Source organism: Oncorhynchus masou, chromosome 2, assembly GCF_036934945.1.
Source record: "Oncorhynchus masou masou isolate Uvic2021 chromosome 2, UVic_Omas_1.1, whole genome shotgun sequence".
Taxonomy (NCBI): domain Eukaryota; kingdom Metazoa; phylum Chordata; class Actinopteri; order Salmoniformes; family Salmonidae; genus Oncorhynchus; species Oncorhynchus masou.
This window is the reverse complement of record NC_088213.1, coordinates 1,148,176-1,170,434: the sequence shown is the minus strand read 5'-3', so window position 1 is coordinate 1,170,434 and position 22,259 is coordinate 1,148,176. Positions and strand designations below refer to the sequence as shown.

The window sequence follows — 22,259 nt, the reverse complement described above, 5'->3', positions numbered from 1 at the left end:
ACTATGTGAGATATGAGGTGAGACCGTATGGACACAAGGTTTTACTGTTGTTTGGTGGTGGTTCTCCTGACATGCACAACTTGGGTATGTGAGATATGAGGTGAGACCGTATGGACACAAGGTTTTACTGTTGTTTGGTGGTGGTTCTCCTGACATGCACAACTATGTGAGATATGAGGTGAGACCGTATGGACACAAGGTTTTACTGTTGTTTGGTGGTGGTTCTCCTGACATGCACAACTTGGGTATGTGAGATATGAGGTGAGACCGTATGGACACAAGGTTTTACTGTTGTTTGGTGGTGGTTCTCCTGACATGCACAACTTGGGTATGTGAGATATGAGGTGAGACCGTATGGACACAAGGTTTTACTGTTGTTTGGTGGTGGTTCTCCTGACATGCACAACTTGGGTATGTGAGATATGAGGTGAGACCGTATGGACACAAGGTTTTACTGTTGTTTGGTGGTGGTTCTCCTGACATGCACAACTTGGGTATGTGAGATATGATGCCGTATGGACACAAGGTTTTACTGTTGTTTGGTGGTGGTTCTCCTGACATGCACAACTTGGGTATGTGAGATATGAGGTGAGACCGTATGGACACAAGGTTTTACTGTTGTTTGGTGGTGGTTCTCCTGACATGCACAACTTGGGTATGTGAGATATGAGGTGAGACCGTATGGACACAAGGTTTTACTGTTGTTTGGTGGTGGTTCTCCTGACATGCACAACTTGGGTATGTGAGATATGAGGTGAGACCGTATGGACACAAGGTTTTACTGTTGTTTGGTGGTGGTTCTCCTGACATGCACAACTTGGGTATGTGAGATATGAGGTGAGACCGTATGGACACAAGGTTTTACTGTTGTTTGGTGGTGGTTCTCCTGACATGCACATGGACTTTTACTGTTGTTTACATGTAGATATGATGAGACCGTATGGACACAAGGTTTTACTGTTGTTTGGTGGTGGTTCTCCTGACATGCACAACTTGGGTATGTGAGATATGAGGTGAGACCGTATGGACACAAGTTTTACTGTTGTTTGGTGGTGGTTCTCCTGACATGCACAACTATGGGTAGAGATATGAGGTGAGACCGTATGGACACAAGGTTTTACTGTTGTTTGGTGGTGGTTCTCCTGACATGCACAACTTGGGTATGTGAGATATGAGGTGAGACCGTATGGACACAAGGTTTTACTGTTGTTTGGTGGTGGTTCTCCTGACATGCACAACTTGGGTATGTGAGATATGAGTGAGACCGTATGGACACAAGGTTTTACTGTTGTTTGGTGGTGGTTCTCCTGACATGCACAACTTGGGTATGTGAGATATGAGGTGAGACCGTATGGACACAAGGTTTTACTGTTGTTTGGTGGTGGTTCTCCTGACATGCACAACTTGGGTATGTGAGATATGAGGTGAGACCGTATGGACACAAGGTTTTACTGTTGTTTGGTGGTGGTTTGGTGGTGGTTCTCCTGACATGCACAACTTGGGTATGTTATGAGGTGAGACCGTATGGACACAAGGTTTTACTGTTGTTTGGTGGTGGTTCTCCTGACATGCACAACTTGGGTATGTGAGATATGAGGTGAGACCGTATGGACACAAGGTTTTACTGTTGTTTGGTGGTGGTTCTCCTGACATGCACAACTTGGGTATGTGAGATATGAGGTGAGACCGTATGGACACAAGGTTTTACTGTTGTTTGGTGGTGGTTCTCCTGACATGCACAACTTGGGTATGTGAGATATGAGGTGAGACCGTATGGACACAAGGTTTTACTGTTGTTTGGTGGTGGTTCTCCTGACATGCACAACTTGGGTATGTGAGATATGAGGTGAGACCGTATGGACACAAGGTTTTACTGTTGTTTGGTGGTGGTTCTCCTGACATGCACAACTTGGGTATGTGAGATATGAGGTGAGACCGTATGGACATGGACAAAGGTTTTACTGTTGTTTGGTGGTGGTTCTCCTGACATGCACAACTTGGGTATGTGAGATATGAGGTGAGACCGTATGGACACAAGGTTTTACTGTTGTTTGGTGGTGGTTCTCCTGACATGCACAACTTGGGTATGTGAGATATGAGGTGAGACCGTATGGACACAAGGTTTTACTGTTGTTTGGTGGTGGTTCTCCTGACATGCACAACTTGGGTATGTGAGATATGAGGTGAGACCGTATGGACACAAGGTTTTACTGTTGTTTGGTGGTGGTTCTCCTGACATGCACAACTTGGGTATGTGAGATATGAGGTGAGACCGTATGGACACAAGGTTTTACTGTTGTTTGGTGGTGGTTCTCCTGACATGCACAACTTGGGTATGTGAGATATGAGGTGAGACCGTATGGACACAAGGTTTTACTGTTGTTTGGTGGTGGTTCTCCTGACATGCACAACTTGGGTATGTGAGATATGAGGTGAGACCGTATGGACACAAGGTTTTACTGTTGTTTGGTGGTGGTTCTCCTGACATGCACAACTTGGGTATGTGAGATATGAGGTGAGACCGTATGGACACAAGGTTTTACTGTTGTTTGGTGGTGGTTCTCCTGACATGCACAACTTGGGTATGTGAGATATGAGGTGAGACCGTATGGACACAAGGTTTTACTGTTGTTTGGTGGTGGTTCTCCTGACATGCACAACTTGGGTATGTGAGATATGAGGTGAGACCGTATGGACACAAGGTTTTACTGTTGTTTGGTGGTGGTTCTCCTGACATGCACAACTTGGGTATGTGAGATATGAGGTGAGACCGTATGGACACAAGGTTTTACTGTTGTTTGGTGGTGGTTCTCCTGACATGCACAACTTGGGTATGTGAGATATGAGGTGAGACCGTATGGACACAAGGTTTTACTGTTGTTTGGTGGTGGTTCTCCTGACATGCACAACTTGGGTATGTGAGATATGAGGTGAGACCGTATGGACACAAGGTTTTACTGTTGTTTGGTGGTGGTTCTCCTGACATGCACAACTTGGGTATGTGAGATATGAGGTGAGACCGTATGGACACAAGGTTTTACTGTTGTTTGGTGGTGGTTCTCCTGACATGCACAACTTGGGTATGTGAGATATGAGGTGAGACCGTATGGACACAAGGTTTTACTGTTGTTTGGTGGTGGTTCTCCTGACATGCACAACTTGGGTATGTGAGATATGAGGTGAGACCGTATGGACACAAGGTTTTACTGTTGTTTGGTGGTGGTTCTCCTGACATGCACAACTTGGGTATGTGAGATATGAGGTGAGACCGTATGGACACAAGGTTTTACTGTTGTTTGGTGGTGGTTCTCCTGACATGCACAACTTGGGTATGTGAGATATGAGGTGAGACCGTATGGACACAAGCCGGTGCAGTGTTACAATTGTAAAAAGTTTGGACACGTGGCACTTGTTTGTCAAAGGAATAACTATGTAGTAGTTGAAGAGTCAGATGAAGCATGTTGTTGTGATGGGAAGCACGTTCCGGAGTGCCCTGTATGGATGAAGGAGGTTGCAGTAGCTCGGATCAGGGCCATCTAGCAGGTCTCCTATGTGGAGGCAGTGAAGATAGCTAAATGAGTAGAGAGGAGATGATAGTGGATGTCCCACAGTCTGCAGTGAATGCCATGCAGGAGAAGGATCCTGACATACTAATAGTGAACATGGCTTTTGTTGCATTTATAGCGCCAGTGATAAACTGCACTTATCAAACCAATAAAACATTGTTGTGAAGGCAGCAAATAGATTTCTGGATCTCCAGGACTTTGCAGCCGATATGTTACAGGGACACTGAATAAAGAGGTCCCCCTTCCCAGATTCCAGAGCCTGTGTAGGGATCTGAATAGTACAGTTTTAGTTTTTGTTAAAGATTTGTTCCTCTTCATTTGTTTTAGTTATTGTGTGTATTATTTACGACTCCGTACAGTAGGTGGCAGCAATACACCTTATGAGTGGAGTCTGTCAATAAACCACAGCGAAGAAGAAGAACCGGCGGGAACCTACGTATCGACACATCCGACAGGTGGACAGCAAGTCTGTTATTAAGTCATTTGAGACATTTACAGCTAAATATGATTAAAGCTATTTTAATATTTAACAACCATGGGAAACCACGACTCATCAGATTTTATGAATATTTTGTAAGTAACCAAATCTACAAACTGCTACAGTTTGTTAGCTATGTCTGTCTTATTTGCCAGCTTTTAGTGCACTAATGCTATGGTATGCTAGCTAGAGGCTAACTAATCAATTATCTATATTGTCATCATCATGAGATGTGATTTATTGACATTTCTATACCTAACCAGCTAAGTTGCTTATATATTTTTTGACATAGCTACGAATATCACTGTACCCAACAGATGGCCAACCTCCAGGGGGGCTGGTTTACTGCTACCTGACCGCTAGCTGAAGTTAGATTTTTCATTTAGATTGTAAATGGAGTTCACAGCCAATTTACCAAAGGCATACTTCTTCTCAGGCTGAAGATGTGCAGCAGCAGATCATTCGAGAGACTTTCCATCTGGTGTCGAAGAGGGACGACAACGTCTGCAACTTCTTGGAGGGGGGAAGGTAACAGCATTACTAGCTGGTTAAATTAACCAAAATATACATTCTTGATGAAACAATCAGCGAATTAAAAAATATGCGTTAATGATTCAATGAACCATCCAGGAGGCAGCTATATAGGTATCTATGGCTTGTATTGGGGTATTGTGCTTCTGTGGTGACTATATGATGTAGACCTACCTATACTGTAGCCTATAGACCAACTAGGCAAGCTCAGTTGGTCATTGTGAGATTTATCCTGGGTTGTTAAATGAGAAGTATTGTTTGACCGAAGTGTTCAGCTCATATGACCGGCAATCCATCATCAATTCCCTGGCAGATGAGTTAGAGTTGGACCGTATGACCGGCAATCCATCATCAATTCCCTGGCAGATGAGTTAGAGTTGGACCGTATGACCGGCAATCCATCATCAATTCCCTGGCAGATGAGTTAGAGTTGGACCGAATCAGACATGGCAGATTAGACTAATAATATAATTTCTCTATTTGCAGTTTGATCGGTGGCTCGGACTACAAGTTGATCTACCGGCACTACGCAACACTGTACTTTGTGTTCTGTGTGGACTCCTCTGAGAGTGAGCTTGGTATTCTGGATCTAATACAGGTGGGTTGGCAACTGTTGCTATGTTACCGCCTGTAACTCTGTAGAACAGTAGGGTTGTGTGGTGTGCTACCATCTATAACTCTGTAGAGCAGCAGGGTTGTGTTACCATCTATAACTCTGTAGAACAGTAGGGTTGTGTTACCATCTATAACTCTGTAGAACAGCAGGGTTGTGTTACCATCTATAACTCTGTAGAACAGTAGGGTTGTGTGGTGTGTTACCATCTAACTCTGTAGAACAGCAGTGTTGTGTTACCATCTATAACTCTGTAGAACAGCAGGGTTGTGTTACCATCTATAACTCTGTAGAACAGCAGGGTTGTGTTACCATCTATAACTCTGTAGAACAGCAGGGTTGTGTTACCATCTATAACTCTGTAGAACAGTAGGGTTGTGTGGTGTGTTACCATCTATAACTCTGTAGAACAGCAGGGTTGTGTTACCATCTATAACTCTGTAGAACAGCAGGGTTGTGTTACCATCTATAACTCTGTAGAACAGCAGGGTTGTGTTACCATCTATAACTCTGTAGAACAGCAGGGTTGTGTTACCATCTATAACTCTGTAGAACAGTAGGGTTGTGTGGTGTGTTACCATCTAACTCTGTAGAACAGCAGGGTTGTGTTACCATCTATAACTCTGTAGAACAGCAGGGTTGTGTTACCATCTATAACTCTGTAGAACAGCAGGGTTGTGTTACCATCTATAACTCTGTAGAACAGTAGGGTTGTGTGGTGTTACCATCTATAACTCTGTAGAGCAGCAGGGTTGTGTTACCATCTATAACTCTGTAGAACAGTAGGGTTGTGTTACCATCTATAACTCTGTAGAGCAGCAGGGTTGTGTTACCATCTATAACTCTGTAGAACAGTAGGGTTGTGTGGTGTGTTACCATCTATAACTCTGTAGAGCAGCAGGGTTGTGTTACCATCTATAACTCTGTAGAACAGTAGGGTTGTGTTACCATCTATACAGACAGTCAGCTGTACTGTCCACTCACCTCTCCTTTCCCAGACAGTCAGCCCTATGGGACTCGCAATCACAGCCGGTAGTGATACAGCCTGGAATCGAACCAGGGTCTGTAGTGATGCCTCTAGCACTGAGATGCAGTGCTTTCAAACACTTGAACGTTTTTATGGTGGTGGTAGTTGGGGTGGGTTCAAGTTGATGACCTGTATCCACTTTCAATGCAAACATATAATTAAATAGACAGAAGACAACGCTTTCAAACCTGTATTGTTTTTGATTGTGTGGTGGTGGAGTTGCTGTTCAAGGTTATGGCAAGTCGGGATATGCTTTAGATACGCTTCTTGTCTTGATCTTCAGTGACCACTAATGACCCTTGAACTCACGATACATGACATTGTAAAGCCGACTGATGGGTGTGTACTGAGCAAATATACACTGAGCGTACAAAACATTAAGAACACCTTCCTAATATTGAGGAGCACCTCCCCCTCTTGCCCTCAGAACAGCCTCACCTCCTCCAGGCATGGACGACAAGGTGTTGAAAGTGTTCCACAGGGATGCTGGCCCATGTTGACTCCAATGCTTCCCACAGTTGCGTTAAATTGGCTGGATGCCCATGGGGTGGTGGACCAGTCTTGATACACACGGGAAACTGTTGAGCGTAAAAACCCAACCCAGCTGCTGGGCAAACTTTGTTTATTATCTATGCAAAGTAACTTTAACTCTACCGACATGTAGGCATTACCTCGACGAATTGGCATATTGATTCTGTACCGTAATACCCTGTATATAGCCTCCACATTTACTCTGTACCAGTACACCCTGTATATAGCCTCCACATTGACTCTGTACCGTAACTCCCTGTATATAGCCTCCACATTGACTCTGTACCGGTACCCCCCTGTATATAGCCTCCACATTGACTCTGTACCGGTACCACCCTGTATATAGCCTCCACATTGACTCTGTACTGGTACCACCCTGTATATAGCCTCCACATTGACTCTGTACCGGTACACCCTGTATATAGCCTCCACATTTACTCTGTACCGTAACACCCTGTATATATTCTCCACATTTACTCTGTACCGTAACACCCTGTATATAGCCTCCACATTTACTCTGTACCGTAACACCCTGTATATAGCCTCCACATACCCTCCCCTTAACCCGTCTCCTCCCCCCTTAACCCGTCTCCTCCCCTTAACCCGTCTCCTCCCCTTAACCCGTCTCCTCCCCTTAACCCGGCTCCTCCCCTTAACCCGGCTCCTCAATAAGGGATCATAGCTTTCACCTGGTCAGACTGTCATGGAAAGGTGTTCCTAATATTCTGTCCACTGTGTATATAGAGTGCCTTCAGAAAGTATTCAGACCCCTTGACTGTTTCAACATTTTGTTACGTTACAGCCTTCATTTGAAAATGGATTACGTTTTTTCCCCCTCATCAATCTACACACAATACCCCAATAATTACAAAGCATAACACTTTTTTCTCACATATCAAACTGAAATATCACATTTACATATGTGTTATTGCATAGTTTTGATGACTTCACTATTATTCTACAATGTAGTAAATAGTGAAAATAAGGAAACCCCTGGAATGAGTCGGTTTCCAAACCTTTGACCGGTACTGTGTACTTAACATAAGATGGATGACTTGACAATATCTCCTCTGTAGGTGTTCGTGGAAACTCTGGACAAATGCTTTGAGAACGTCTGTGAACTGGACCTCATTTTCCACATGGATAAGGTGAGTTCAAGTCCATGGAAATCTCTCAGCTTTGACAAATTTTGGCTTGTGACACTCTTTGATGCATTAGAGTAATAAATACCCTTCTGTGTATAACATGGCAGCTGGTTTATAGACACAATATGCATTCAATATGAGGAAAGCCTTCAGGAGGGAATGACTAGCAGGGAAGCCTTGCTGAGGCAGCCAGGATGAAACCCTGCTGTGTGGATTCAGGTAGTAGCAGGGGTAGCCTTGCTGAGGCAGCCAGGATGAAACCCTGCTGTGTGGATTCAGGTAGTAGCAGGGGTAGCCTTGCTGAGGCAGCCTAGATGAAACCCTGCTGTGTGGACCAGGTAGTAGCAGGGGTAGCCTTGCTGAGGCAGCTTAGATGAAACCCTGCTGTGTGGATTCAGGTAGTAGCAGGGGTAGCCTTGCTGAGGCAGCCTAGATGAAACCTTGCTATGTGGACCAGGTAGTAGCAGGGAAGCCTTGCTGAGGCAGCCAGGATGAAACCCTGCTGTGTGGATTCAGGTAGTAGCAGGGGTAGCCTTGCTGAGGCAGCCTAGATGAAACCCTGCTGTGTGGACCAGGTAGTAGCAGGGGAAGCCTTGCTGAGGCAGCCAGGATGAAACCCTGCTGTGTGGACCAGGTAGTAGCAGGGGTAGCCTTGCTGAGGCAGCTTAGATGAAACCCTGCTGTGTGGATTCAGGTAGTAGCAGGGGTAGTCTTGCTGAGGCAGCCTAGATGAAACCCTGCTGTGTGAGGCAGGTAGTAGCAGGGGTAGCCTTGCTGAGGCAGCTTAGATGAAACCCTGCTGTGTGGATTCAGGTAGTAGCAGGGGTAGTCTTGCTGAGGCAGCTTAGATGAAACCCTGCTGTGTGGATTCAGGTAGTAGCAGGGGTAGTCTTGCTGAGGCAGCCTAGATGAAACCCTGCTGTGTGGAGGCAGGTAGTAGCAGGGGTAGCCTTGCTGAGGCAGCCTAGATGAAACCCTGCTGTGTGGACCAGGTAGTAGCAGGGGAAGCCTTGCTGAGGCAGCCTAGATGAAACCCTGCTGTGTGGAGCCAGGTAGTAGCAGGGGAAGCCTTGCTGAGGCTGCTTAGATGAAACCCTGCTGTGTGGAGGCAGGTAGTAGCAGGGGTAACCTTGCTGAGGCAGCTTAGATGAAACCCTGCTGTGTGGACCAGGTAGTAGCAGGGGAAGCCTTGCATTAGGTCTCAGAGGGGCTGACCTAGGTCTGTCGGAGGTATCAGAGGGGCTGACCTAGGTCTGTTGGAGGTATCAGAGGGGCTGACCTAGGTCTGTTGGAGGTATGAGGGGCTGACCTAGGTCTGTCGGAGGTATCAGAGGGGCTGACCTAGGTCTGTTGGAGGTATCAGAGGGGCTGACCTAGGTCTGTCGGAGGTATCAGAGGGGCTGACCTAGGTCTGTCGGAGGTATCAGAGGGGCTGACCTAGGTCTGTTGGAGGTATCAGAGGGGCTGACCAAGGTCTGTTGGAGGTATGAGGGGCTGACCTAGGTCTGTCGGAGGTATCAGAGGGGCTGACCTAGGTCTGTCGGAGGTATCAGAGGGGCTGACCTAGGTCTGTCGGAGGTATCAGAGGGGCTGACCTAGGTCTGTCGGAGGTATCAGAGGGGCTGACCTAGGTCTGTCGGAGGTATCAGAGGGCTGACCTAGGTCTGTCGGAGGTATCAGAGGGGCTGACCTAGGTCTGTCGGAGGTATCAGAGGGGCTGACCTAGGTCTGTCGGAGGTATCAGAGGGGCTGACCTAGGTCTGTTGGAGGTATGAGGGGCTGACCTAGGTCTGTCGGAGGTATCAGAGGGGCTGACCTAGGTCTGTCGGAGGTATCAGAGGGGCTGACCTAGGTCTGTCGGAGGTATCAGAGGGGCTGACCTAGGTCTGTTGGAGGTATGAGGGGCTGACCTAGGTCTGTCGGAGGTATCAGAGGGGCTGACCTAGGTCTGTTGGAGGTATGAGGGGCTGACCTAGGTCTGTCGGAGGTATCAGAGGGGCTGACCTAGGTCTGTTGGAGGTATCAGAGGGGCTGACCTAGGTCTGTCGGAGGTATCAGAGGGGCTGACCTAGGTCTGTCGGAGGTATCAGAGGGGCTGACCTAGGTCTGTCGGAGGTATCAGAGGGGCTGACCTAGGTCTGTCGGAGGTATCAGAGGGGCTGACCTAGGTCTGTCGGAGGTATCAGAGGGGCTGACCAAGGTCTGTTGGAGGTATGAGGGGCTGACCTAGGTCTGTCGGAGGTATCAGAGGGGCTGACCTAGGTCTGTCGGAGGTATCAGAGGGGCTGACCTAGGTCTGTCGGAGGTATCAGAGGGGCTGACCTAGGTCTGTCGGAGGTATCAGAGGGGGCTGACCTAGGTCTGTCGGAGGTATCAGAGGGGCTGACCTAGGTCTGTCGGAGGTATCAGAGGGGCTGACCTAGGTCTGTCGGAGGTATCAGAGGGCTGACCTAGGTCTGTCGGAGGTATCAGAGGGGCTGACCTAGGTCTGTCGGAGGTATCAGAGGGGCTGACCTAGGTCTGTCGGAGGTATCAGAGGGGCTGACCTAGGTCTGTCGGAGGTATCAGAGGGGCTGACCTAGGTCTGTCGGAGGTATCAGAGGGGCTGACCTAGGTCTGTCGGAGGTATCAGAGGGGCTGACCTAGGTCTGTCGGAGGTATCAGAGGGCTGACCTAGGTCTGTCGGAGGTATCAGAGGGGCTGACCTAGGTCTGTCGGAGGTATCAGAGGGGCTGACCTAGGTCTGTCGGAGGTCTGATGGGCTGACCTAGGTCTGTCGGAGGTATCAGAGGGGCTGACCTAGGTCTGTTGGAGGTATCAGAGGGGCAGAGCATACCAGTGTGGTCAGAGCCATCTTGGTTTCATTTCGGCCTAGTAACTGAAAATGTAAGTCATATTATATTGCATTGTTGGTCTTGTTTGTGCGTTTCTGAGCGATTTTCTATCAATTCCCGGGTTCACTTAATGTTTTCGTGTGTATCTGAGCAGGCAGAAATGCAGCCTGTGTGACACATTTTGCATCATGCAAAGTTTACCTGTAACGTACTGATAAAGAGGAATATGTAGACCCACAATTGTTCTGCTATGGGGAGCAAAGTTCTGTATTAGTTTCTTCAGAGAGTGTGGTGGTTGAACCATGCCCTATAACCAATTAGTAGGAACTGCCAATGGGTAGGGGTTCTGGGTCTATCTGGGATTGACTGGAGGGGTTCTGGGTCTATCTGGGATTGATTGGAGGAACTGTCAATGGGTACTGTCAATGGGTACTGTCAATGGGTAGGGGCTCTGGGTCTATCTGGGATTGACTGGAGGGGCTCTAGGTCTATCTGTGATTGACTGGAGGGGCTCTGGGTCTATCTGGGATTGACTGGAGGAACTGTCGATTGGTAGGGGCTCTGGGTCTATCTGGGATTGACTGGAGGAACTGTCAATGGGTAGGGGCTCTGGGTCTATCTGGGATTGACTGGATGAACTGTCAATGGGTAGGGGCTCTGGGTCTATCTGGGATTGACTGGAGGGGCTCTGGGTCTATCTGGGATTGACTGGAGGAACTGTCGATTGGTAGGGGCTCTGGGTCTATCTGGGATTGACTGGAGGAACTGTCAATGGGTAGGGGCTCTAGATCTATCTGGGATTGACTGGAGGGGCTCTAGGTCTATCTGTGATTGACTGGAGGGGCTCTCGGTCTATCTGGGATTGACTGGAGGGGCTCTGGGTCTATCTGGGATTGACTGGAGGAACTGTCGATTGGTAGGGGCTCTAGGTCTATCTGGGATTGACTGGAGGAACTGTCGATTGGTAGGGGCTCTAGGTCTATCTGGGATTGACTGGAGGAACTGTCGATTGGTAGGGGCTTTGGGTCTATCTGGGATTGACTGGAGGAACTGTCAATGGGTAGGGGCTCTGGGTCTATCTGGGATTGACTGGAGGGGCTCTGGGTCTATCTGGGATTGACTGGATGAACTGTCGATTGGTAGGGGCTCTAGGTCTATCTGGGATTGACTGGAGGAACTGTCGATTGGTAGGGGCTTTGGGTCTATCTGGGATTGACTGGAGGAACTGTCAATGGGTAGGGGCTCTAGGTCTATCTGGGATTGACTGGAGGGGCTCTGGGTCTATCTGGGATTGACTGGATGAACTGTCAATGGGTAGGGGCTCTGGGTCTATCTGGGATTGACTGGAGGGGCTCTGGGTCTATCTGGGATTGACTGGAGGAACTGTCGATTGGTAGGGGCTCTGGGTCTATCTGGGATTGACTGGAGGAACTGTCAATGGGTAGGGGCTCTAGATCTATCTGGGATTGACTGGAGGGGCTCTAGGTCTATCTGTGATTGACTGGAGGGGCTCTCGGTCTATCTGGGATTGACTGGAGGGGCTCTGGGTCTATCTGGGATTGACTGGAGGAACTGTCGATTGGTAGGGGCTCTAGGTCTATCTGGGATTGACTGGAGGAACTGTCGATTGGTAGGGGCTCTAGGTCTATCTGGGATTGACTGGAGGAACTGTCGATTGGTAGGGGCTTTGGGTCTATCTGGGATTGACTGGAGGAACTGTCAATGGGTAGGGGCTCTGGGTCTATCTGGGATTGACTGGAGGGGCTCTGGGTCTATCTGGGATTGACTGGATGAACTGTCGATTGGTAGGGGCTCTAGGTCTATCTGGGATTGACTGGAGGAACTGTCGATTGGTAGGGGCTTTGGGTCTATCTGGGATTGACTGGAGGAACTGTCAATGGGTAGGGGCTCTAGGTCTATCTGGGATTGACTGGAGGGGCTCTGGGTCTATCTGGGATTGACTGGAGGGGCTCTGGGTCTATCTGGGATTGACTGGATGAACTGTCGATTGGTAGGGGCTCTAGGTCTATCTGGGATTGACTGGGGGGGCTCTAGGTCTATCTGGGATTGACTGGAGGGGCTCTGGGTCTATCTGGGATTGACTGGAGGGGCTTTGGGTCTATCTGGGATTGACTGGAGGGGCTCTGGGTCTATCTGGGATTGACTGGAGGGGCTCAGGATCTATCTGGGATTTGACTGGAGGACTATTTAAAACCCATTTGTACTGTGTGTTGGGGCAGAGGTCACCAACCATCTATTCTCTGGTACATTTTCACCCCAACCATCACATACCACAACCAGAGTTGAGCTCAATTCCAGTTAATTCAGGGAGTTACCCAATTAAAAAGCATTGAAGAGAATTGGAATTTCAGTGTACTTCCTAAATTGACTGGAATTTAAATGGAATTTACCACAACACATTCCGCCAAGCGAAGTTGAGAGGCTGGGCGGCGTTGAGAGGCTGGGCGGCGTTGAGAGGCTGGGCGGCGTTGAGAGGCTGGGCGGCGTTGAGAGGCTGGGCGGCGTTGAGAGGCTGGGCGGCGTTGAGAGGCTGGGCGGCGTTGAGAGGCTGGGCGGCGTTGAGAGGCTCGGTGTAGTTCTAACTCTTCCACCTTTCATGTCACAGAATGAGATTCTAGTTGTGTCCAGTGATGGCAGTGCTGGAGAAAGCTGCTGATGAAATTCAAACCAATAGTTTTTAGTACTTTCTACTATCTGACTGCTCCGCTGCTACTCTAGACTTATCTGAGTATGTTTAGCGAACACCCTCTAACTTCCAACAGTATTTAAACCTTCATTATAACCTTGTTTACCAAATGTAAGTAACTGACTAGAATTTATTATGACAACCACCGGTCATTGCAGTCTGATGTGTTTATTCACTTTCAACAGCAGAAAACTAACATATTGTTCTGATCAGTAGACAGGGTATAGACCAGGATGGTTCACTGTGTTAACAGCCTGTTCTGATCAGTAGACAGGGTATAGACCAGGATGGTCCACTGTGTTAACAGGCTGTTCTGATCAGTAGACAGGGTATAGACCAGGATGGTCCACTGTGTTAACAGGCTGTTCTGATCAGTAGACAGGGTATAGACCAGGATGGTCCACTGTGTTAACAGGGTGTTCTGATCAGTAGACAGGGTATAGACCAGGATGGTCCACTGTGTTAACAGCCTGTTCTGATCAGTAGACAGGGTATAGACCAGGATGGTCCACTGTGTTAACAGGCTGTTCTGATCAGTAGACAGGATATAGACCAGGATGGTCCACTGTGTTAACAGGCTGTTCTGATCAGTAGACAGGATATAGACCAGGATGGTCCACTGTGTTAACAGGCTGTTCTGATCAGTAGACAGGGTATAGAACAGGATGGTCCACTGTGTTAACAGGCTGTTCTGATCAGTAGACAGGGTATAGACCAGGATGGTCCACTGTGTTAACAGGTTGTTCTGATCAGTAGACAGGATATAGACCAGGATGGTCCACTGTGTTAACAGGCTGTTCTGATCAGTAGACAGGGTATAGACCAGGATGGTCCACTGTGTTAACAGGCTGTTCTGATCAGTAGACAGGGTATAGACCAGGATGGTCCACCGTGTTAACAGGCTGTTCTGATCAGTAGACAGGGTATAGACCAGGATGGTCCACCGTGGAACTACCCATCCCGGATCCGGGAGAATTGTCATCAACTACACTAATTAGCATAGCGCAACGGACAAAAAATATTACTAGAAAATATTCATAATTCATGAGATCACAAGTGAAATATAGTGAAACACAGCTTAGCCTTTTGTTAATCACCCTGTCATCTCAGATTTTGAAATTATGCTTTACAGCCAAATCAAGTCAAGCGTTTGTGTAAGTTTATCGATAGCCTAGCATAGCATTATGTCCAGCTAGCAGCAGGAAGCTTGGTCACGAAAATCAGAAAATCAATCAAATTAACCGTTTACCTTTGATGATCTTCGGATGTTTTCACTGATGAGAATCCCAGTTAGACAGCAAATGTTCCTTTTGTTCCATAAAGATGATTTTATACCCAAAATACCTCCGTTTGTTTTTCACGTTATGTTCAGAAATCCACCGGAAATAGCGGTCACGACAACACCCCCAAAAAATCCAAATTATATCCATAATATCGACAGAAACATGGCAAACGTTTTTATAATCAATCCTCAAGGTGTTTTTCAAATATCTATTTGATAATATATCAACCGGGACAATTTTACTTTTCAGTAGGACCGAGAGGAAAAATGACTACCTGTCTTTTACGCAAGAATCACTCTGAGAGCCCTCAGCTGGCCACTCACGCAATGTAGTCGTTTACGCTCATTCTTCAACATAAAGGTGTGAAACTACGTCAAAATGCTGTAGACACCTTAGGGAATACGTAGAAAAAGGAATCTCGTTGATATCCCTTTCAATGGCCAATAGGGGTGCATAGGAACACAACGGTTTCAAAATAAGAGGCACTTCCTGATTGGATTTGCCTCAGGATTTCGCCTGTTATGTTATACTCACAGACAATATTTTGACATGGCTCAGCTCAAGTGATAGATGATCAGTCTGCCCTCTGGCTCAGCTCAGGTGGTAGATGATCAGTCTGCCCTCTGGCTCAGCTCAGGTGATAGATGATCAGTCTGCCCTCTGGCTCAGCTCAAGTGATAGATGATCAGTCAGCCCTCTGGCTCAGCTCAGGTGATAGATGATCAGTCAGCCCTCTGGCTCAGCTCAGGTGGTAGATGATCAGTCTGCCCTCTGGCTCAGCTCAAGTGATAGATGATCAGTCAGCCCTCTGGCTCAGCTCAGGTGGTAGATGATCAGTCTGCCCTCTGGCTCAGCTCAGTCTGCCCTCTGGCTCAGCTCAAGTGATAGATGATCAGTCTGCCCTCTGGCTCAGCTCAAGTGATAGATGATCAGTCAGCCCTCTGGCTCAGCTCAAGTGATAGATGATCAGTCTGCCCTCTGGCTCAGCTCAGGTGGTAGATGATCAGTCTGCCCTCTGGCTCAGCTCAGGTGGTAGATGATCAGTCTGCCTTCTGGCTCAGCTCAGGCGGTAAATGATCAGTCTGCCTTCTGGCTCAGCTCAGGTTGTAGATGCTCAGTCAGCCCTCTGGCTCAGCTCAGGTGGTAGATGATCAGTCTGCCCTCTGGCTCAGCTCAAGTGATAGATGATCAGTCAGCCCTCTGGCTCAGCTCAGGTGGTAGATGATCAGTCTGCCCTCTGGCTCAGCTCAAGTGATAGATGATCAGTCTGCCCTCTGGCTCAGCTCAGGCGGTAAATGATCAGTCTGCCTTCTGGCTCAGCTCAGGCGGTAAATGATCAGTCTGCCTTCTGGCTCAGCTCAGGTTGTAGATGCTCAGTCTGCCCTCTGGCTCAGCTCAGGTGGTATATGATCAGTCTGCCCTCTGGCTCAGCTCAGGTGGTAGATGATCAGTCTGCCCTCTGGCTCAGCTGAGGTTGTAGATGCTCAGTCTGCCCTATGGCTCAGCTCAGGTGGTAGATGATCAGTCTGCCCTCTGGCTCAGCTCAGGTGGTAGATTCTCAGTCTGCCCTCTGGCTCAGTTCAGGTAGTAGATTCTCAGTCTGCCCTCTGGCTCAGCTCAGTCTGCCCTCTGGCTCAGCTCAGTCTGCCCTCTGGCTCAGCTCAGTCTGCCCTCTGGCTCAGCTCAGGTGGTAGATGCTCAGTCTGCCCTCTGGCTCAGCTCAGGCGGTAAATGATCAGTCTGCCTTCTGGCTCAGCTCAGGTTGTAGATGCTCAGTCTGCCCTCTGGCTCAGCTCAGGTGGTATATGATCAGTCTGCCCTCTGGCTCAGCTCAGGTGGTAGATGATCAGTCTGCCCTCTGGCTCAGCTCAGGTTGTAGATGCTCAGTCTGCCCTATGGCTCAGCTCAGGTGGTAGATGATCAGTCTGCCCTCTGGCTCAGCTCAGGTGGTAGATTCTCAGTCTGCCCTCTGGCTCAGTTCAGGTAGTAGATTCTCAGTCTGCCCTCTGGCTCAGCTCAGTCTGCCCTCTGGCTCAGCTCAGTCTGCCCTCTGGCTCAGCTCAGTCTGCCCTCTGGCTCCGCTCAGGTGGTAGATGCTCAGTCTGCCCTCTGGCTCCGCTCAGGTGGTAGATGCTCAGTCTGCCCTCTGGCTCAGCTCAGTCTGCCCTCTGGCTCAGCTCAGTCTGCCCTATGGCTCAGCTCAGGTGGTAGATGCTCAGTCTGCCCTCTGGCTCAGCTCAGTCTGCCCTCTGGCTCAGCTCAGTCTGCCCTCTGGCTCAGCTCAGTCTGCCCTCTGGCTCAGCTCAGTCTGCCCTCTGGCTCAGCTCAGGTGGTAGATGCTCAGTCTGCCCTCTGGCTCCGCTCAGGTGGTAGATGCTCAGTCTGCCCTATGGCTCCGCTCAGGTGGTAGATGCTCAGTCTGTCCTCTGGCTCAGCTCAGTCTGCCCTCTGGCTCAGCTCAGTCTGCCCTCTGGCTCAGCTCAGGTATACCTATCATTTACAGCCCTGATACATTACCTTGTTATATACCTATCATTTACAGCCCTGATACATTACCTTGTTATATACCTATCATTTACAGGTCTGCTACATTACCTTGTTATATACCTATCATTTACAGCCCTGATACATTACCTTGTTATATACCTGTCATTTACAGGTCCCCTACATTACCTTGTTATATACCTATCATTTACAGGTCCGCTACATTACCTTGTTATATAACTATCATTTACAGGTCCGCTACATTACCTTGTTATATAACTATCATTTACAGGTCCGCTACATTACCTTGTTATATACCTATCATTTACAGCCCTGATACATTACCTTGTTATATACCTATCATTTACAGCCCTGATACATTACCTTGTTATATACCTATCATTTACAGGTCTGCTACATTACCTTGTTATATACCTATCATTTACAGGTCCACTACATTACCTTGTTATATACCCATCATTTACAGGTCTATTACATTACCTTGTTATATACCTATCATTTACAGGTCCATTACATTACCTTGTTATATACCTATCATTTCAGCCCTGATACATTACCTTGTTATATACCTATCATTTACAGGTCCACTTCATTACCTTGTTATATACCTATCATTTACAGGTCTGCTACATTACATTTAACATTTACATTTAAGTCATTTAGCAGACGCTCTTATCCAGAGCGACTTACAAATTGGAACATTACCTTGTTATATACCTATCATTTACAGGTCCATTACATTACCTTGTTATATACCTATCATTTACAGGTCCATTACATTACCTTGTTATATACCTATCATTTACAGGTCCGCTACATTACCTTGTTATATACCTATCATTTACAGGTCTATTACATTACCTTGTTATATACCTATCATGTACAGCCCTGATACATTACCTTGTTATATACCTATCATTTACAGGTCTTCTACATTACCTTGTTATATACCTGTCATTTACAGGTCTATTACATTACCTTGTTATATACCTATCATTTACAGGTCCATTACATTACCTTGTTATATACCTATCATTTACAGGTCCGCTACATTACCTTGTTATATACCTATCATTTACAGGTCTATTACATTACCTTGTTATATACCTATCATGTACAGCCCTGATACATTACCTTGTTATATACCTATCATTTACAGGTCTTCTACATTACCTTGTTATATACCTGTCATTTACAGGTCTATTACATTACCTTGTTATATACCTATCATTTACAGGTCTGATACATTACCTTGTTATATACCTATCATTTACAGGTCCGCTACATTACCTTGTTATATACCTATCATTTACAGGTCCACTTCATTACCTTGTTATATACCTATCATTTACAGGTCCGCTACATTACCTTGTTATATACCTATCATTTACAGGTCTGCTACATTACATTTAACATTTACATTTAAGTCATTTAGCAGACGCTCTTATCCAGAGCGACTTACAAATTGGAACATTACCTTGTTATATACCTATCATTTACAGGTCCATTACATTACCTTGTTATATACCTATCATTTACAGGTCCGCTACATTACCTTGTTATATACCTATCATTTACAGGTCTATTACATTACCTTGTTATATACCTATCATGTACAGCCCTGATACATTACCTTGTTATATACCTATCATTTACAGGTCTTCTACATTACCTTGTTATATACCTGTCATTTACAGGTCTATTACATTACCTTGTTATATACCTATCATTTACAGGTCCACTACATTACCTTGTTATATACCTGTCATTTACAGGTCCATTACATTACCTTGTTATATACCTATCATTTACAGGTCCGCTACATTACCTTGTTATATACCTATCATTTACAGGTCTATTACATTACCTTGTTATATACCTATCATGTACAGCCCTGATACATTACCTTGTTATATACCTATCATTTACAGGTCTTCTACATTACCTTGTTATATACCTGTCATTTACAGGTCTGCTACATTACCTTGTTATATAACTATCATTTACAGGTCCGCTACATTACCTTGTTATATACCTATCATTTACAGGTCTGATACATTACCTTGTTCCTATCATTTACAGGTCCATTACATTACCTTGTTATATACCTATCATTTACAGGTCTGCTACATTACCTTGTTATATACCTATCATTTACAGGTCCACTTCATCCTTCAGGAGGTGGTGATGGGGGGGATGGTGCTGGAAACCAACATGAATGAGATCGTTGGCCAGGTGGAGCTGCAGAACCGCATGGAGAAATCAGAGGTTAGTCAGTTCACTTATTGGTCCTGTAGTTAGACCTCTGTTAGTCTGTTCACTGGTCCTGTAGTTAGTCCTTTGTTAGTCTGTTCACTGGTCCTGTAGTTAGACCTCTGTTAGTCTGTTCACTGGTCCTGTAGTTAGTCCTCTGTTAGTCTGTTCACTTATTGGTCCTGTAGTTAGACCTCTGTTAGTCTGGTGACTGGTCCTGTAGTTAGTCCTCTGTTAGTCTGGTGACTGGTCCTGTAGTTAGACCTCTGTTAGTCTGTTGACTGGTCCTGTAGTTAGACCTCTGTTAGTCTGGTGACTGGTCCTGTAGTTAGTCCTCTGTTAGTCTGTTCACTGGTCCTGTAGTTAGTCCTCTGTTAGTCTGGTGACTGGCCCTGTAGTTAGTCCTCTGTTAGTCAGTTCACTTATTGGTTCTGTAGTTAGTCCTCTGTTAGTCTGGTGACTGGTCCTGTAGTTAGTCCTCTGTTAGTCAGTTCACTTATTGGTCCTGTAGTTAGACCTCTGTTAGTCTGGTGACTGGTCCTGTAGTTAGACCTCTGTTAGTCTGTTCACTTATTGGTCCTGTAGTTAGACCTCTGTTAGTCTGGTGACTGGTCCTGTAGTTAGTCCTCTGTTAGTCTGGTGACTGGTCCTGTAGTTAGACCTCTGTTAGTCTGGTGACTGGTCCTGTAGTTAGTCCTCTGTTAGTCTGGTGACTGGTCCTGTAGTTAGTCCTCTGTTAGTCTGGTGACTGGTCCTGTAGTTAGTCCTCTGTTAGTCTGGTGACTGGCCCTGTAGTTAGTCCTCTGTTAGTCAGTTCACTTATTGGTCCTGTAGTTAGTCCTCTGTTAGTCTGGTGACTGGTCCTGTAGTTAGTCCTCTGTTAGTCAGTTCACTTATTGGTCCTGTAGTTAGACCTCTGTTAGTCTGGTGACTGGTCCTGTAGTTAGACCTCTGTTAGTCTGTTCACTTATTGGTCCTGTAGTTAGACCTCTGTTAGTCTGGTGACTGGTCCTGTAGTTAGTCCTCTGTTAGTCTGGTGACTGGTCCTGTAGTTAGACCTCTGTTAGTCTGGTGACTGGTCCTGTAGTTAGTCCTCTGTTAGTCTGGTGACTGGTCCTGTAGTTAGACCTCTGTTAGTCTGTTCACTGGTCCTGTAGTTAGACCTCTGTTAGTCTGGTGACTGGTCCTGTAGTTAGTCCTCTGTTAGTCTGTTCACTGGTCCTGTAGTTAGTCCTCTGTTAGTCTGGTGACTGGTCCTGTAGTTAGTCCTTTAGACCTTTAGGGCTGTTAGTCTAGACTCTAGACCTTTAGGGCTGTTAGTCTAGACTCTAGACCTTTAGGGCTGTTAGTCTAGACCTTTAGGGCTGTTATTCTAGACTCTAGACCTTTAGGGCTGTTAGTCTAGACTCTAGACCTTTAGGGCTGTTAGTCTAGACCCTAGACCTTTAGGGCTGTTAGTCTAGACTCTAGACCTTTAGGGCTGTTAGTCTAGACCCTAGACCTTTAGGGCTGTTAGTCTAGACCCTAGACCTTTAGGGCTGTTAGTCTAGACCTTTAGGGCTGTTAGTCTAGACTCTAGACCTTTAGGGCTGTTAGTCTAGACTCTAGACCTTTAGGGCTGTTAGTTTAGACCTTTAGGGCTGTTAGTCTAGACTCTAGACCTTTAGGGCTGTTAGTCTAGACCTTTAGGGCTGTTAGTCTAGACTCTAGACCTTTAGGGCTGTTAGTCTAGACCTTTAGGGCTGTTAGTCTAGACTCTAGACCTGTAGGGCTGTTAGTCTAGACCTTTAGGGCTGTTAGTCTAGACTCTAGACCTGTAGGGCTGTTAGTCTAGACCTTTAGGGCTGTTAGTCCTTTAGACCTTTAGGGCTGTTAGTCTAGACTCTAGACCTTTAGGGCTGTTAGTCTAGACCCTAGACCTTTAGGGCTGTTAGTCTAGACTCTAGACCTTTAGGGCTGTTAGTCTAGACTCTAGACCTTTAGGGCTGTTAGTCTAGACTCTAGACCTTTAGGGCTGTTAGTCTAGACTCTAGACCTTTAGGGCTGTTAGTCTAGACCTTTAGGGCTGTTAGTCTAGACTCTAGACCTTTAGGGCTGTTAGTCTAGACTCTAGACCTTTAGGGCTGTTAGTCTAGACCCTAGACCTTTAGGGCTGTTAGTCTAGACCCTAGACCTTTAGGGCTGTTAGTCTAGACTCTAGACCTTTAGGGCTGTTAGTCTAGACCTTTAGGGCTGTTAGTCTAGACTCTAGACCTTTCGGTTCCTAGTGAATACGACCCCTGGTCTCCCAGACAGAGATGAACGTTCCTCGGTTCCTAGTGAATACGTCCCGTCTCCCAGACAGAGATGAACGTTCCTAGTGAATACGTCCCGTCTCCCAGACAGAGATGAAGCCTACTGTAGATTCAACATGATGTCCATAACCAGACCCTTTAGTCTCCTCTCTCTATTACACCTGATGAGTTCATTTCATTGCTGTGTATTTCATCATCTCCACAGCTGGTGTAGAAAAGCCTCAAAGCAGAGTTGTGTCTGTTTCAGGGGGGCTTCTCTGCAGCGCCGGCGCGGGCTGTCTCCGCCGTCAAGAACATCAACCTCCCAGAAATGCCTCGCAACATCAACATCGGAGACATCAATATCAAAGTGCCCAGCCTCTCTCCCTTCTGACCAGGGAGCGGAGCAGGGCCTAGGCCCAAACGGCACCCTATTCCCCGTATAGTGCACTACTTTAGACCAGAGCCCTATTGCACCCTATATAGTGCACTACTTTAGACCAGAGCCCTATG

General features: G+C 46.8%; 1 protein-coding gene across 1 annotated transcript; it reads left to right on the top strand.

The window, feature by feature from the left end:
* The first annotated feature begins 3,997 nt into the window (after positions 1 to 3,997).
* Positions 3,998 to 22,258, top strand: LOC135554308 (AP-3 complex subunit sigma-2). The gene is made up of 6 exons (XM_064986539.1): positions 3,998 to 4,139; positions 4,481 to 4,572; positions 5,062 to 5,173; positions 7,823 to 7,894; positions 19,381 to 19,488; positions 22,015 to 22,258. The coding sequence occupies exons 1-6, from the start codon at positions 4,071 to 4,073 to the stop codon at positions 22,138 to 22,140; spliced, it is 579 nt and encodes a 192-aa protein (XP_064842611.1). The 5' UTR covers positions 3,998 to 4,070; the 3' UTR covers positions 22,141 to 22,258.
* Position 22,259: the final 1 nt, after the last annotated feature.

Bases quoted from the DNA above. Each gene is read 5' to 3' on its own strand.
- LOC135554308 (XM_064986539.1), top strand. From the start codon at position 4,071: ATGATTAAAGCTATTTTAATATTTAACAACCATGGGAAACCACGACTC. The intron at 4,573-5,061 runs GTAACAGCATTA...CTCTATTTGCAG, and splicing joins AACTTCTTGGAGGGGGGAAG to TTTGATCGGTGGCTCGGACT. The intron at 5,174-7,822 runs GTGGGTTGGCAA...TCTCCTCTGTAG, and splicing joins GTATTCTGGATCTAATACAG to GTGTTCGTGGAAACTCTGGA.